We start from the raw sequence: 16,197 nt of genomic DNA, 5'->3' as shown, positions 1-16,197 counted from the left end.
ATGAAGTTATGGGAAAGAGTAGTGGAGGGTTGACCCAGGACAGAAGTATTTGTGAGCAACAGTCATGCCTAGAAAAAGTACCACAGATCCATTATTTGCCTTGAGAGTGCTAATGTAAATGTACAAAGAAGGTCAGAAGGAGCTACATTGTGTCTGCAAATCTATAAAAAGCCTATGACAGAGTACCAAGAGAGGAACTGTCGTACTTCATGCATAGGTCTGGTGTGGTCGAGAAATATGTCAAAATAATACAGGACATGTCTGAGGGCAGCAGAACAGTGGTGAGGTGTGCCAGGTGTGTGACAGAAGGATTTAAGGTCGAGCTGGGACTGCATCAGGGATCAGCTCTTGGTGGATGACTTCAAATACTTGAAGTCAACAATCCAGAGCAACAGTGAGTGTGGTAAGGAAGTGAAGAAACTCACCCAAGCAGGTTGGAACAGTTGCAGAAGGTGTCTGTGTTATGTGACAAAAGAGTCTCGACAAGGATGCAGGGGAAAGTTTATAAAACGGTGGTGAGGCCAGCCATGATGTACAGATTAGAAACGATGGCACTGAAATGACAACAGGAAGCACAGCCAGAAGTGGCAGAAATGAAGATGTTGAGGTTCTCTCTCGGAGTGAGTAGGTTGGATAGGATTAGAAATGAGCTAAGAGGGAGAGAGCCAAAGTCAGATGTTTTGGAGACAGGGTTCGAGAGAATGGATTGTTTTCAACGTGTTGGGCTGCCTCGAACGAAGGCCATTTTCGATCCCTGAGCTCTGTTACCGTACATACGGAAGGTGGACGACATTATGTTTCGAATTGCATTTATTGAAGAAGCACATCAAGCCCAGACTGACTATTAGGCTACGTGGCATACACACATCATGGGACTCAGGACTTCGTAACAAAGGCGCAGTATTGTGACCTTGATCTTTTACTCTAACAGAAATCATGAAGGAGGAGCACTTACCTGTATGCTGACACGGAAAACAAAAGGCGGTCGAATATTATTTTTTTTAACATTGAGGCAAACTCCATTTTATTTCAAAAAGTAAAAACCTGTATATTAGTTCACTACAAGATAAACGAAATGTTTATTATTTGTTTAAAATTTGATGACAATGGCAGAATGACAAAAGAATAAACAAATCCAGTATTTCACAAAATTCTCAAATCTTTGAAGTGACTAACAAAAAACGATCTTAACTGTAATGTTGGCCAACTGAAAAGAGTGTCAATATGGCTTTTTAGCTTAGCTCGGTGAAACATCAGCACGATGGAGGTTGAGACCGGGCAGCGGGATAGCAGCGTCGGGCAATCATCCACAAAGCCAAGTCTCCCGTGAAGCACAGACCCACAGAACGTCCAAAGTCTTTCGTCAGAAGCGTGAGACGATGTCCCCGCTTACGCAGCCAGACTTGTGTACCGGATCGCGAGGCTTTTAAGAGCGCGTCGACGAGTAATTTTGGATAAAGCTTCACCGAATTGGCGAGAGTTGTCGAAAAAAAGTCAGAAGAAGGCTCTCAGATGGTTAGCAAGTCCTCTCTTGTGTACTTGAGTCTCGAGATGCCCGCGAAACACAAAAACACAAACAGTAACCGAGAGTATTCCGTAGACTTCCACACTGGGTATGCGTTAGGTAGAGAGGTTAAATTGTGGCGCGTAATTCAGCAAAAAATGCAACCTCTGTGAAAACAACCCATAGACTTCGATGGTTTAAACATGTCCAAAGGCAAGAGAGTGAGTATATTGATAGAAGCCTTGTTGAGGATGGAGCTGCCAGGCAAAAGAGTGACATGAAGACCAAAGAGAAAGTTTATGGATGTTGTGAGGGAAAACATCAGAGCAGTTGGTGTTAGAGAGGAAGATGCACCCGTTGTAGCGACCCCTAAGGGGACAGGCCCAAAGCAAAAGAAGATAAAAGCAGAAGAAAATAGAATAGAAACGACAAAGCAATTGACAAATGTGTTGTATAGGTTACATGGGATTGTACCATAGATATACAGTATGACAATTAGCATACACTAGTGGTTGCATTTACCCTGAAGTTTGTTGCTTTGTCCTTTATGGATTGAACTATTTACTGCCCCTGACAGCTATTCTCTGAGACCATGCGGTATGTCTTAATATAAACTAGACAGGAGGAGTCACAATGTGGGTTATCCTACCTGTGGCAGGAACATCTTGCCTGCACCAAACAGCTCTCCGACCACCTTCATGCCGTTCATTAAAGGACCCTCAATTATATGAAGAGGGCGGATGTAGTGATCAGTATGTGTCCGACATTCTTCCACATCCTGTACCAGATAGGTCTCTATTCCCTGACATCAGAAACCCAGAACCATGTATAACAGAAGAAAAGAACAATATGGTAACAGCTGAATGTATTTATTCTACTCAGACATTGACTTCAAAACACCATTAATATGTTTCATGGTAAGTACAGCTCAGTACATTGTTAAATTCTCTTTTCAATTTTAATTATAATTCCATTTTCAAAGAATATATCATGAAACTTTGACTGAAGAGAGTACCAACACATAATGTATCAAAAATATGACAAGCAATAGTCACAGCACACATGCATGCAAGTATTTACTCAAGGTTACAACTGAGATGCTGAACAACCGAAGCCAATTTCGTATGGTATCAATTTTCTGTCTGCCAACTTACCAACCTCGAGCCTAGAAAGTGAAGTTATTGGAATGAGTCCCCCCGAAAAAAAGGCCTTAGTTGATGCTTAATGTTTTTTTACTTTGTCTAACCTTGTTTTTTTTCTTTTTTTGTGTCAAAAGTATTTTGTCAATTGTCTGTCATTCTACGAGAATAGATCCAAATAGTGGGACCAAATTCCTTGTGTTTTTTTGACATACTTGGCAAATAAAGATGATTCTGATTCTCAATGCTTGCAAGATGCTGCCCAAGCATCAGCAAGGAACAAAAAGGAAATTATTCCCATCAATACAAAGGAAATTATGAAGAAATATGAACGTTGTCCAGATGAGACTACTTACCTGTGAGAACACTACAGCACCACTTTTATCATTGCAATGATCCCAACTTAAAGTGCCACTGACACCGAAAACATGAAATTTAATATATTAACCAAAAAAATAAATAAAAATTCAGCCAGAATGGAATCGTTCATTTGTTCACAGTACGTCAGAATGTTGCCGTATATCGATTTTCATCTCCTGCCATGAATAATCTGTGGACGGTTTTGGGTTGAAGAAGAAGCTGGAAGTGACGTATTTTGCAGACACCAACAGCAGCAGAGTTGAGTGTATTTACCTTTTGTACAGGTGAGAAATTGCCTGTTTTTTCTGCTTGTTAGCCAAATTGCTGGGCTTTTTTTATAAAACACACTGTTAAATGGTGACCTCTGGTTACTTTTAACAGTGTAAATACAGGGTAATCATAATATTTTGAAAACTTAAAATATGAGTCCAAACAACCAAAATAATTTTGCCAAACTTGAGACATAAAAATGTAGACTAACTTATATCAAATAGGCTACTGCACTTACAAGTTATACTTCGGAAATAACAGTGCTCCAGATAGGCCTAATCGTTTTAACAGTTGTCAATTATATAATATTTGAGAAATTTATGCCGAGCTTACATTTGTGTTTCCCGGTTTGGATATGCTCCTGGATATTTTTTGCTCCTATCGGAACAAAGAGTGCACAGCACTTTGCCAGGAACGTCCAGTTTTTGTATGTATTCGGTTAGCTATGTTGATACCGTTTTCTTTCCTATCTGCATGGCTACACTTTTTTCAAGCCATGCCCATCTGAAACAGAGTTTTACCCCGTGGTTTTTATCAATTTCCCTGGCACAATCTTCATCTTTTCGCTCCATGACTTTAGCCATACTGGAAAACGTCCAGACCACTCGATAACATAAGCATATGTATGTCTAAAGTTAGACCTATACCGTAGTTAACAGAATGCTTTGCTAAGAAATGTTAACAGAGTGAAATTACCGATGAAATACCGCCAAAATGCTGCCGGAAATCGGAATGTTGTCGTTATTATAAAAACCAAATTTAATCCAAACAGATAGCAATGCCGGAAACAGGAAGCAATGCCGTTTTCTGCTATCACAGCTGTGACTAACTTCGCGACGAGCATTGCCGATAGATGCTGGCAACCAGTCTTGATCACAGCCTCGCCCCGCGTCAAGCGTCTCATTCTCAGCTTGCTTTTCGGCAGAATGTCGGTGTTGTATTTTCCATAAGTTCGAAAATGTCGCAACACATTTCACTCCACTGGTAGATGAGGCAACCTGCTCAACCTGCTCGAGCGAGAACCTCAACATCTTCATTTCTGCCAACTCCAGTTCTTCTTGTTGTTTCTTCAGTGCCATCGTCTTTAACCCGCACATCATGGCTGGCCTCACCACTGTTTTATAAATTTTGCCATTCATCCTAGCAGAGACTCTTCTGTCACATGTTGACCCTAAATATTTGAAGTACTCCACCCTTGCTATCTCTTCCCCCACCATCTCACCATATATTCCGTTTTACCTCGGCTAATCTTAATTTCTCTTCTTTCCAGTGCATGTCTGCATCTTTCTAATTGTTCCTCCACGGACTCCCTGCAGATCACAATATCCTCTGCAAACATCATACTACAAGGGGATTCCAGTCTAACCATATCTGTCAGCCTATCCATTACCACTGCAAACAGGAAAGGGCTGAGAGCTGATCACTGATGGAGGCAACCCTCACCATTGTTCTGCTGCCATCATACATGTCTTGTACTATTCTAAGATGTTTCTCCATCACACCAGATATACAGATGCAGTACCACAGTTCCTCTCTTGGTACTCTGTCATAGGCTTTCTCTAGGTCTACAAAAACAAAATGTAGCTCCTTCTGACCTTCTCTGTACTTTTCCACTACAATCCTCAAAGCAAATAATGCATCCGTGGTACTCTTTCTAGGCATGAAATCATACTGTTGCTCTCAGAAACTTACTTCAGTCCTGAGTTTAGCCTTCACTGCTCTTTCCCATAACTTAATTGTGTGGCTCATCAACTTTATTCCTCTATAATTCCCACAGCTCTGAACATCACTTTTGTTCTTAAAAATGGGAACTCCTACACTTTTCCTCCATTCTTCAGGCATCTTTTCACCCGCTAGTATTCTTTTGAATAAGTTGGTCAAAAACTCCACAGCCCTCTCTCAAAATTACTTCTATACCTACACTGGTATGTCATCAGGACCAACTGCCTTTCAATTTTCATCCATTGTAGTACCTTTCTAATTTCCCCCTAACTAATCATTGCCACGTCCTGGTCCTTCACACTTGCCTCTTCTACTCTCCCTTCTCATTTTCTTCATTCATCAACTTCTCGAAGTATTCTTTCCATCTATTTCGCACACTACTGGTACCAGTAAACACATTTCCATCTCTATCCTTAATCACCCTTACCTGCTGCACATCCTTCCCATCACTATCCCTCTCTTTACTTCGCCGGCACGGGTCCTCCTGAGTACGCTACATGCACAAGACTTATAAAAGGGTTAGGAAATCGAACAATTATGGGTCAGTCATTTAGAATGTTCAATCGGGTCCCTCGTCCTCCTCGTGTGCCCCCTCTTTTGTGTCTACCGGGGAGTCTGTTGTTAGTGGAGAAATGATCCGTATATTGTCTCGAAACGACATTGTAAAATGGCCCCAGTCGCTTTACTTGTTTCTGAGAGGTTTTCTTCCTCAAAAAGAGCTTCAGTCGCAGAAGGGGCGTCAAAAAAATAAAAAAATAGCTCTCGTTCATCTGCGATTGCATTCGGCAGTGTTTTTAATGTCATGGATCCATTGTGAGATCTGGACAAAACGTCAGACAAATAGACAAATATGGCTGCCAGTGGGATGTGCATTGTGTTGATAGATTTACGCAACTTTGCGCTTTAATAAAATGCTCCCAGGTCCCTTTTTCCAACTGGTATTATCATCAAAGTGATTCATATTATTTGTAGTTTTGATCACAATAAAATGTGATTTTTGGTGTCAGTGGCACTTTAAGAAGTGCATATCAAAGCTCAAATCTACACTTACAGTATGCCAAGTCCTCCTGTCCATGGCAGCCTGGTCTGTCCAAAAGTAGTACACAAAGAAATGTAGGCCATTTTTTTCCCCTCCATATTTATGTCTTGAAAAGCTCTCTCATAGTTTAGCATAGCATTCATGAATTCATAGAGGGACTGGCTGCTGAGTCCCAGAAGCGCAAAAGCAAACTACGAGTTTGATCCACTGTCTACTTTGCGTTCCAGACGTTCCCTTTAGGCCCATCACATTCTGATGGGGTCACTCTCGTTTCTTACATTCTGATCTGATCATAATTGTGGCAACAGCAAACTTAAAGGAAGACTCTCCACAAAATTAATATGTACAATAAACCCTCCAATGTGAAGTAATATTATTAAATAGATTGACATTAACTGAAAAACAAATTGAAAATAAAGAACATTTTTGAAATCCAAGCAAAATCTGGATATGTGCCAGCTTTCACAACCAAACCCGGAACAAACATCCTTGACCCCACCCCTGACGTCACCAGTGCTTAGCATTAAAGACCATTCATTCTCGCTAAGCCAAGATGCAGACGTGTTCTGCACCAAACTGCAACAAAACTGAGAAAACGCACCCAAATTTGTCCTTCTTTAACCTCCCGTGGGGTCAACGTGACAGGATAAAGCTGGGCTGTCACAGTTGAGGCTCGTTCATCAGCCTGGGAAATTTGCACGCATCTAATCATTACTGGTTAGTAGCTGCTTAGTTATACCCTCTCATGCTGGTACTCTATAAGCAACAACGTATGTTATTAGGCAGCAATCCCAGACCTCCTTGTGTGGACTTTGCATGTTCTCCTCGTGTCTGCATGTGTGTAACCTGCCTTCTGCCCATTGTTCTCTCAGTGTCTGCGTGTGTAACCTGCCTCCTGCCCGTTGACAGCTTTTTTGTTCGACCTTTTCAAACTCGCACCAACACTGGCATTCCGCCACAACGAGCCTGTCTGGAACATCTCCGAGGGTAAAAAAGTCTGGCTACGCCTGGTGTAAATTCCATACATCTAAACCAACTCCTCAGAAAAGCATCAATAAATCTCTGCAGTTCATATAATGGGATTATTGTTCGCCGTTAGTTTCACGCCCCCTCTCCAACCCGTCAAGTTCCGCCTGTGTGAATTCAGGCTCAAGCGCACAGGCTTGAACATTATACATCATGCTATTTTTGTTTTGTTTTGTTTGTATTTTTCACAAAAATCAGCCACAAAAATCCAGATAGTGAACGTTTTCTGTTTGCTGAAACGTATTCACGAACAATGAGGTGTCACAACAGCAAGCACTGCAGGCGTGGCAAATGTTGATTGGCTGTCAGTTTTCCAGCCGGATTCATTGGAATGTCTGAGCAGGAGAGGAATTTCGATAATACGTTTCCAATTTAGAGATGTTTCTTGGTGAAATCTGTGGATAAATGGCATTAAAAGAAACACTGAACCCTCATCTACTAACTTTTAATGTGTGCACCCATTTGTATAATTTTGAGGAGAGTCTTCCTTTAAATGAAACTCCTTTGTAGGGCAAAGACTTATACCATCAATCAGGAGAGTCAGTCTGTATCGAGACAGGGGTGTCCAAACTTTTTCCTTCTATGCCCACATGTAGAAAAATTGAAAGTTTAAAGACCCACTTTGAAATGTTTCCCCTTTAATTATGTATGATATAGTATATCGTGTATATATATATATATATATATATATTGTACATTTTATTTATTTTATTTTTAACTGCTCCATCACAGATAATGGAAATACTAGGGTGAACTGCAGCTTTGTAATCCACTAGATGAGATGTGCACTTGCAGTGAGTTTCACCAAAAGAAAAGCAATGTTTAGATGTAATTTTTACAATCATTATGTTATCATTTCACAAAGTGGATATTAAATTGGAACACAAAGTGAAGGAAAAAAACATTTCTTATCTTGATTCAACTTCATCAAGAGAAATTTTGTTACAATTTTCGTTGTAAATGTACACACACAAACATACAACACATACCGTGGCAGCAATAAGTATTTAACATGTCTCCATTTTTGTCATTAAATATATATTTAAAGGGAATGTAGGAATAATTGTGATCATAATTATCATACATCTGCTTCCAATAATGAAATGCTTTGCTGTGCTCTAGATAACGTGGCAGCCTCCTAGCAGGAGATAGCAAGAACAAAAACATCTAATCATCAGATCTGTTAGAACTGCTGCCTGTTAAAGAAATGATGACCATAAATGTATTCAGCAATCTTCCACACATGCACACGCACAGAAACAAACATGTACCCCTGTTTTCAAACTGTTTTGCTTGTCGTCTTCTTTTTGTAACATCCATGTAAATAAGGGGCGTCTTAAAATTAAATAAATAGAGGTGCTGAGGAGAGGATAATCAGAGAGTGCAGTGGTGAATTGTACGAGACAGTTCCTCTCCTCTGTCTTCGCGAGACTTGAACTGGTGTCTTTGCTTCCTTTTTTGTCCTGTTTAATTAATGTATGATTGGTGAACCTGACAGGGAGCAACCAACATAATCTATACAACCAAAGGAGAACAAACAAGCTCAGAAATTGAGTTGTGTGAAAATGTGAAATGACTGAAAAAATGATTGAACACATGAAGAAAGGTAGATCCCAAAAAGTCATGAAAAGTCAAGACACCTAAAGTCTATTGATGAACAGCAATCCATCCTCTTATTCAAATGAAAATCAGATGGTTCAGTCCTAATTGATGGCCGACAAAAATGTCTCAGTGTCAAGATGTGAATTAAGATATCTCATGATGATGAAGAGCAGAGATCTATCTCAAGACCATCACAAACTAAAACTAAAAAGTCTTATAGCTGTCATTGCAAACAAAGGCTTTTGTACAAAGTATAAAATAAATACCAATTGGCGTGTTCAATACTTTTTTACTTTCTCATTTAATATTATTGCACAAAGTGATCTTATGAGCTTAGTTGAATTACTTTCTTTATATGTGAAAGGAGTGTTAATTAGTGATGCTTCCCATAACCGTTGAATACCCGAATGTATTGTATCTCACTTGTTTTATCTGGTTCAAAGACAACATTGTATTGTATCTCACTTGTTTTATCTGGTTCAAAGACAACATTGTTGCATTTGGTCGAAATAAATATGCCAGTTATTGAGGCCAAATAGCATTTGGGAACGTTGGTCTTTTGTTGAGTGTCATCTTTGTCTCCTGAGCGCCGACCAGCACCGATCCTTTCAATAAAACATTTTTGGCGTTGTCGGCAGGATCGTGCAGGCTACGCTCAGGAGATAAAAACAGGATGCGTTGTTTTAGAATGAAAACTAAGGGTGCGCAAGAGGCACCAGAGGAGGAGGTGGCGCCCGGGTGGGAAGGCATCACTTTCCGAGAGATAGAAGCTGTCTTATGGGAGCGTGGAGGACGTCCCGGACCGTGGACAGGAGTGAATCCCGCTGCCACGCCGCTGGCATTATGTGATATGTTGAAGCGGGTGGATGTGAATGCTCGTGCTCCGCTGGGAGGCACGCAGCAGATGTTGTGGATGTGTGCGGAAGCTTGGAAAAATTGCGTGTTGGAGTTGGATAAGGTTAGAAGCGCAGAAAATCAAAAGGCGCAAGAGGTTATCCAGCTAGAGGTTATAGTGAAAGAATTAAAGGAGCATTTGGCAAAAATGCAGAGTATAACGGAAAGAGCTGTAATGCATATCTCCCGAGTGGCGCGAAGAGGGCGAAAGAAGAAATCTCGTAAAATAGAACAAGCGCAAATCCGTTCAATCACCACTGGGCTGTCAGCGCAGTGGAATCCGGAGGAGTGGAACGGGGATATGTGGGGGGGATGATGATGATGATAATGATGTTGATGATGAATATGATAGAGGTGTAAGACCGGACCCGCCACCACAGACCAGGTTGTATCCCTCGTTAAAGGGGCTGCAGATACACCCTATCACGCGACGAAAAGAGCAGCGACGCGTGATACCGGATCAAATCCAGGATCTGATGGGGGCGGATGGTCGACCGATTCTGGATGAAAATGGCGAGCGAGTGCAGGGGCTGGTCCCACAAGCGCAGCCAGATCCAGAATTGCTTATGACTAGAGAAGATTATACACAGGAAGGGACTACTCATATTGTAACAAAGTATCGTCAGAAACCGGGCGAACCGATCGATGTTTGGCTCATTCGGTTGCTAGAGGAAGGAGCTTATGCCGTTATTATAGATGCTGGGGACTATCAGCGGTTCGCAGCGCTTTCCACCGATAGCCAGCTAAACGCGGAATTCCGGGGAATGTGCAGAGTCATGGGCGGTGATGTAGGGCTCCCTCTCTCTGCGTTATATGGGGCAGCCACGCAGCTGATATTTCCATCATATCAAGATTGGCCAGAACTGAGAGGGCAATGGTCAACCATAAGGGATGCAGTGATGAGATTGACACGGTTGTGTATGAGGCACTCAATTTCAAGTGATGGCTCTGTGGAAATAAGAGATGGGGAGGTCCCAAAAATGATCCGGGATGCGATAATACGTGATGCTCCCCCACATTATAGAGCGGCGGTATAAACTATTTTGTTGGGAGCCGCTGACCTGACATTCACGATGGTGAAAAGTAGGTTGGCGGAGTTAGCAACGCTCAGAGACTGGTCTAACGTGAGTGCGCCGCGTGATCGTGAACCACGTGAAAAACCGAGGGAAAATTGGAACAGTTTCGCGAAAAATGGAAAACCTGAGGGAAGCAGAAGTGATATGTGGAGGGCACTAATCAAAGCAGGGGTTCCAGCTGAGGAAATTGACGGGGTTCCTACGTCAGCACTTGCTGAAAAATGCAGACAGAAGGGACTGCAGGTTAGATGTTTCTCTGGAGGAGGCTTTCCTCAAATGACGATGGGCGTGGCGGAGTTAACCAGTATGCTCAAAGAGTTGATAAAGCCCCCTCCCATTGTCCCTCCTACCATTCCTCCTATTGCACCTCCCACAGCACCTCCCTTACCACGGGAGGAGGAGGAGACTTCGTCAAGCGAGGAGGAGGAGGAAGTGAGGCAAGTAGCAGCAGTGCAGCGACGGAAAAAGGGGAAGAAAGGCAAAAAGAAACAACGCCATCATAGTGATGAATAGGATGATGGCCAAGCCCTGGTAGCTCGTCAACAACCGGCTCAGCGATGGTCTGCTAGTGATATTAGACCTCATGTGAGGATGGAAATTTATTGGGATAAATCAGTTCAAACAGTAACAGCGTTAGTAGATACCGGGGCGGAGGCCTCAATAATTTATGGAAATCCAGAGAAAATGAAAGGACCCCTAGTACCATTAACAGGACTAGGAGGAAAAGTGGTTTATGGAAAACATGTAAACTTACCTTTGAAAATCGGAAATATGCCTGTAAAAACATATATGGTGATTGTAACCCCTATTCCAGAGTGGATAGTGGGCATGGACATATTAGCAGGAATGACACTTTATTTGACAGCCGGGAGATTTGAATTCGGTGTAAATCCACTGAAAATTCATGCAATATTGGTGGGTAAAGTAAAAATGCCACCTTTTCCGATACCACAAGTTACACAGGTAGTTAGTCAAAAGCAATACCGGATACATGGAGGACAGGAAGAATCAGGGGAGATATTAAAGAATATTGAGAAGCTGGTGTATTGAAAACGGTGACGACAAACTGGAACAATCCGTTGTGGCCAGTCAGGAAATCAGATAACTCTTGGAGGATGACAGTAGACTACAGAGCATTGAATAAACACACACCTGCATTGACTTCCGCGGTGCCCGACGCAGTGACAATTATAGAACGAGTGCAACATCATCCCGGAACGTGGTATGGGGTCATAGATTTGGCTAACGCATTTTTCACTATTCCCATTCCTGAGGATAGGATGAATCAATTTGCGTTTACATGGGAAGGGCGCTAATACACATTTACCAGACTACCTCAGGGTTATTTACATAGTCCCACAATCTGCCACCGGGTGGTAGCAGAGCACCTGGAAAAGCTAAAAGTTCCTAAAGAAATAATGATATCACATTATGTCGATGACATACTAGTGCAAGGAACGAGCGGGGAAGAGGTGAAGGAAGTTCTAGGACAGCTAATACGGCACATGAAAGGGTTCGGATGGGAAATTAACCCTGCAAAGGTCCAAGGACCTTCGCAAACGGTGAAATTTTTAGGAATCATCTGGAATAAAGGGGAAAGGGAAGTGGCAGAAAAAGTTAAGGCTAAAATTGCTAACTTTCCAGTTCCACACACCAAGGCAGATGCTAGGAAATACATCGGGTTGTTTGGATTTTGGAGGAATCATATTCCTCATTTGGGACAGATACTTCAACGTCTCTACAAATGCACTAAGAAAAAGGAGGACTTTAGTTGGGGAGAAGAACAACAGCGATCATTTGATATGGCGAAGGAAGCGATACAGCAAGCAGTGTCATTGGGAAAAATGAAATCGGGACCGGTAGAATTACAGGTGTCAGCGTTAAATGAGTACGCTAACTGGAGTTTGTGGCAAAAGAAAGATAGGATTCATAAACCCTTGGGATTCTGGTCGAGAAAGCCCCCAGAAGCAGGCCTAAGTTACACACCTTTTGAAAAGCAGCTATTAGCATGCTATTGGGCATTGGTTGAAACTGAGGCTCAAACAGCAGGCCACGAGGTGTTAATGAGAACACATATACCGATTTTGACATGGGTTAAAGGTAACCCGACGACACATAGAATAGGAACCGCACAGGAAGCTAGTATTATCAAATGGAAATGGTATGTGTCTGAGCGAATTAAAATAGGCGAAAAAGGAGTCTCTATGTTGCATGAACAAGTTGCAGATGCTCCGGAGGATGGAGAGACGCCGTTCGAGGTACATCCTCTCGAAGAGTCTCCAGTAAAGGCGGGAAAACGATGGGACGACCTAGATAAGGACGGAAAAGAGCGTTCTTGGTTCACTGATGGGTCGTGCCAATACATTGCTGGTAAACGGCGATGGAAGGCCGGGGCGTTCAACCCACAACTCGGACAATCCCTAGAAGAATTAGGAGAAGGAAAGAGTAGTCAATGGGCTGAATTGAAGGCAGTACATATGGTAATTATCCAAGGAGGGCCGCAAGGACTCTGCATATTTACAGACTCGTAGTCAGTAGCCCAGGGGCTTCTTACGTGGATGCCCACATGGCATGCCACGGGGTAGAAAATTCATTCAAAAGAAGTTTGGGGAAAAGAGATGTGGGCGGACATTTGGGAAAAAGCTAAAACTATTCCCATCACTGTGGTGCATGTGGATGCACACAATAACAGAGGAGACTCAGAAGCTCTCTATAACAAAGCTGCAGATCAGCTAGTAAAAATCATGACAGAAGTAAGAGAGTCTAGCCCAGGATTAGCTAGATGGGTTTATGTTAAAGCAGGACATTGGGGAGTACAAGGATCTCTCCAGTGGGCTCGAGACAGGGTCATAGATCTGAAGTTGGACGATGTCAGAACCGCTATTGCACAATGTGAAGAATGTCAACATCAGAGGCGAAGTGTTCCTCAGCATGTGGCAGGACAGCTACACAGGGGTAAAACCTCCGGACAGATCTGGCAGATGGATTTTGTTGGACCACTGCCACAGTCGCAGGGCTGTAAATATGCCTGCACCGCAGTAGACACATTCTCAGGGGTTCTGGTAGTTCATCACAGTAAAACAGCAAAACAACAAAGCACAATACGATGTTTAGAAGTAATACAGAGGTTTTATGGAACACCAGTTCAAATACAGACAGATAATGGAACGCATTTCACAGGGAATGTGGTAAAAGAGTGGGCAAAGACTCACCATGTAGAATGGATCTATCACATTGCCTATTATCCACAGGCTGCTGGGCTAATAGAGCGAATGAATGGAATTCTTAAGGAAACATTGAAAAAGCTATCTCGAAACAGAACACTGGACAAATGGTGCAAAGACTTACCCGAGGCGGTGAATCAGATTAATAATAGACCCCTTGGGTCGGGAATAACGCCCCTAATACGAATGATAATGGGGGAACCAGTACAAAATTCCAATGGGGAAATTAAAATGTGGAAAATTGATCCTCAAGCTGAAATTCCCATAAGAGCTACTCCAGGCGCAGCGGGATTGGATTTGAAAATCCTCACATACATCACTCTGGTTCCCAACGAAATCCAAATAGTGAAAACAGGATTGGGGCTCCAATGTCCACCAGGGACATATGGACACATTCTACCACGAAGTGGGTTATCACTAAAAGGGTTAACAATTCAAGCCGGAGTAATTGATGCGGACTATCAAGGAGAAATTGGAGTGGTATGCAAATTATTAGCAGAACAGCCCCTTACATTGGAAAGAGGGGACAAAATTGCTCAATTGATAGTGAAGCCTTGCCTTGTAACCAAGGTAAAAGAAACACCTAAACCTGTGATGATAACCACCAGAGGGGAGGGAGGATTTGGCTCCACTGATTTGGCAGGGGCAAAAGTTTGGGTAAAACAGCCAGACGGCCCTCCCCGAGCAGCAGAAATTATAGCTCAAGGGCAAGATGCTACTGTGAGCGTCTTATATCCTGGAGAGGAAAAATGGGTAAATGTACCGGTGTCAAAATGTTATACAAGAGAGAACTAATCACATGTTTGTAGTATGCACTATTTGTCGTAACACAGATGTCGTGGTGGTATTTGGTGATTGGAAGACCATCATCGGAGAGGCGCCATGGCCGGACCAGGGAAGACCGAGGGCCCAAGAGGTGGCAGTGTCGTCTGCTGGGTCACGTGTATCCTTGTCCTTGGTGCCATGGTCCAACTCTGCTGCGCAATGACGGAGGGTGACAAATTGGAGCAGGTCCAGTGGCTCCGCATAAGATGGAAAAGAAGTACCCGGGACCGTACTCAAGGAGGCTACACCTGTCCAGCTTACCAAACTTGCGACGTGGTAAATGTCACCAGCAATTGTCAGATGTGGAAGTGCAAAAGGTGCCTTGGAGGGAAGGACATTTCGGTGGTGGAACAAGGATGCAACTTAACCGTTACTTCAGTAGTCCCCATGTGCCACTACAACAGGACGACCGAGACCTGCAATGAGCACAACTGGACGAGGTGGACAATTACCGTAAAGGAAACTCTGTTTTTTTTTAACAGCGCTGAAATCTCGGGACGGAACACATTTTTGTATATAATATGGGTGTTACCTGGGAAACCTAATGCTATAAGAACACACATAGCACCAGTATTAGATACCTGTACACACATGGCACAAGCCAGGGTTAAAACCCGAGTGTACTGGGAAATAAAATTCCCAGACATACCACACTGTACACGAAGACGTAGAGCTTGGTATGATACTCTCTTAGGAGGAACGGGAACACTGTTTGGTGTAGCTAATGCTGCAGATAACGAAGTAACCAGAACAATGTTATCTAACACAGGGCAACATGCATCAGAGGCTATACATCAGGTAGGGGTATGGCTTCCAAAAGCTATGATAGGGCAATTGGAAAACACAGATGTTTGGAAAAAGGCATTTAATGGGAGTTAAAATTATGGAATGAAACATATGATGCGTTAAAGAATCTATCACATCGAAGTAATTGGACAACCTGTGCATTGCAAATGATACATGCGGAAGCTCAAAAAGTGCGATTCCAGAGAATAATGACAACGGAAAATGATCACGAATGGAGACGGGTTTGGAATATTAGTTGCAAACTTTGGTTACAGTTACACTCGGAGCGGACAAAATGCAACAGTACATATTGTGCTGGGTATTGGACTCAGTACAATGTGTCTACTGTCAAAACGATATGTAAGTATCAAGTATTACCGGTGATTACTGCCACAGGATTTTGGTTTTTACATCTGGATGGAGAGTGGATGGATGTGGGAACTAATACGACTTATGAGATGAAAATGTGTGACGAAACAGACAGAGGAATGGCGTGTACATTACAACAGGGACATAGCAATCCATGTTTAACCGACTCAGAGGCTGTACTTTGTGATTGGACGAGGGAGCCACGAAGGGAGATGTTGTGGCAAATCGGACCACACGCTCTATGTGTGGCAACAATGCAAAATAATTCACAAGTACCATCGGTTCCTTTCGTTGGTTGCTTATATAATGTGCACCTATGGCATTGGGGAAACCAGACGTATCGTTTGACGAATTACTCTGT

At 42.7% G+C, this 16,197-nt stretch overlaps 1 protein-coding gene across 5 annotated transcripts in view; it reads right to left on the bottom strand.

The window, feature by feature from the left end:
- mtr (5-methyltetrahydrofolate-homocysteine methyltransferase) overlaps window positions 1-16,197 on the bottom strand; it is a 147,042-nt gene that overhangs the window by 48,238 nt on the left and 82,607 nt on the right. For all 5 annotated transcript variants that reach the window (XR_009793502.1, XM_061809516.1, XM_061809517.1 and 2 more), the window contains one exon: window positions 2,154-2,306. Coding sequence is in view for 4 of the 5 variants with exons in the window: in XM_061809516.1 (XP_061665500.1) it covers window positions 2,154-2,306 (153 nt within the window). In the remaining variant the exon portion in view is untranslated. The remainder of the gene's footprint in view (window positions 1-2,153; window positions 2,307-16,197) is intronic.

The sequence above is a fragment of the Syngnathoides biaculeatus genome, chromosome 22, assembly GCF_019802595.1.
Source record: "Syngnathoides biaculeatus isolate LvHL_M chromosome 22, ASM1980259v1, whole genome shotgun sequence".
NCBI classification, from domain to species: domain Eukaryota; kingdom Metazoa; phylum Chordata; class Actinopteri; order Syngnathiformes; family Syngnathidae; genus Syngnathoides; species Syngnathoides biaculeatus.
Note: the sequence above shows the minus strand (reverse complement) of the source record. Positions and strands in the feature narration are given on the sequence as shown.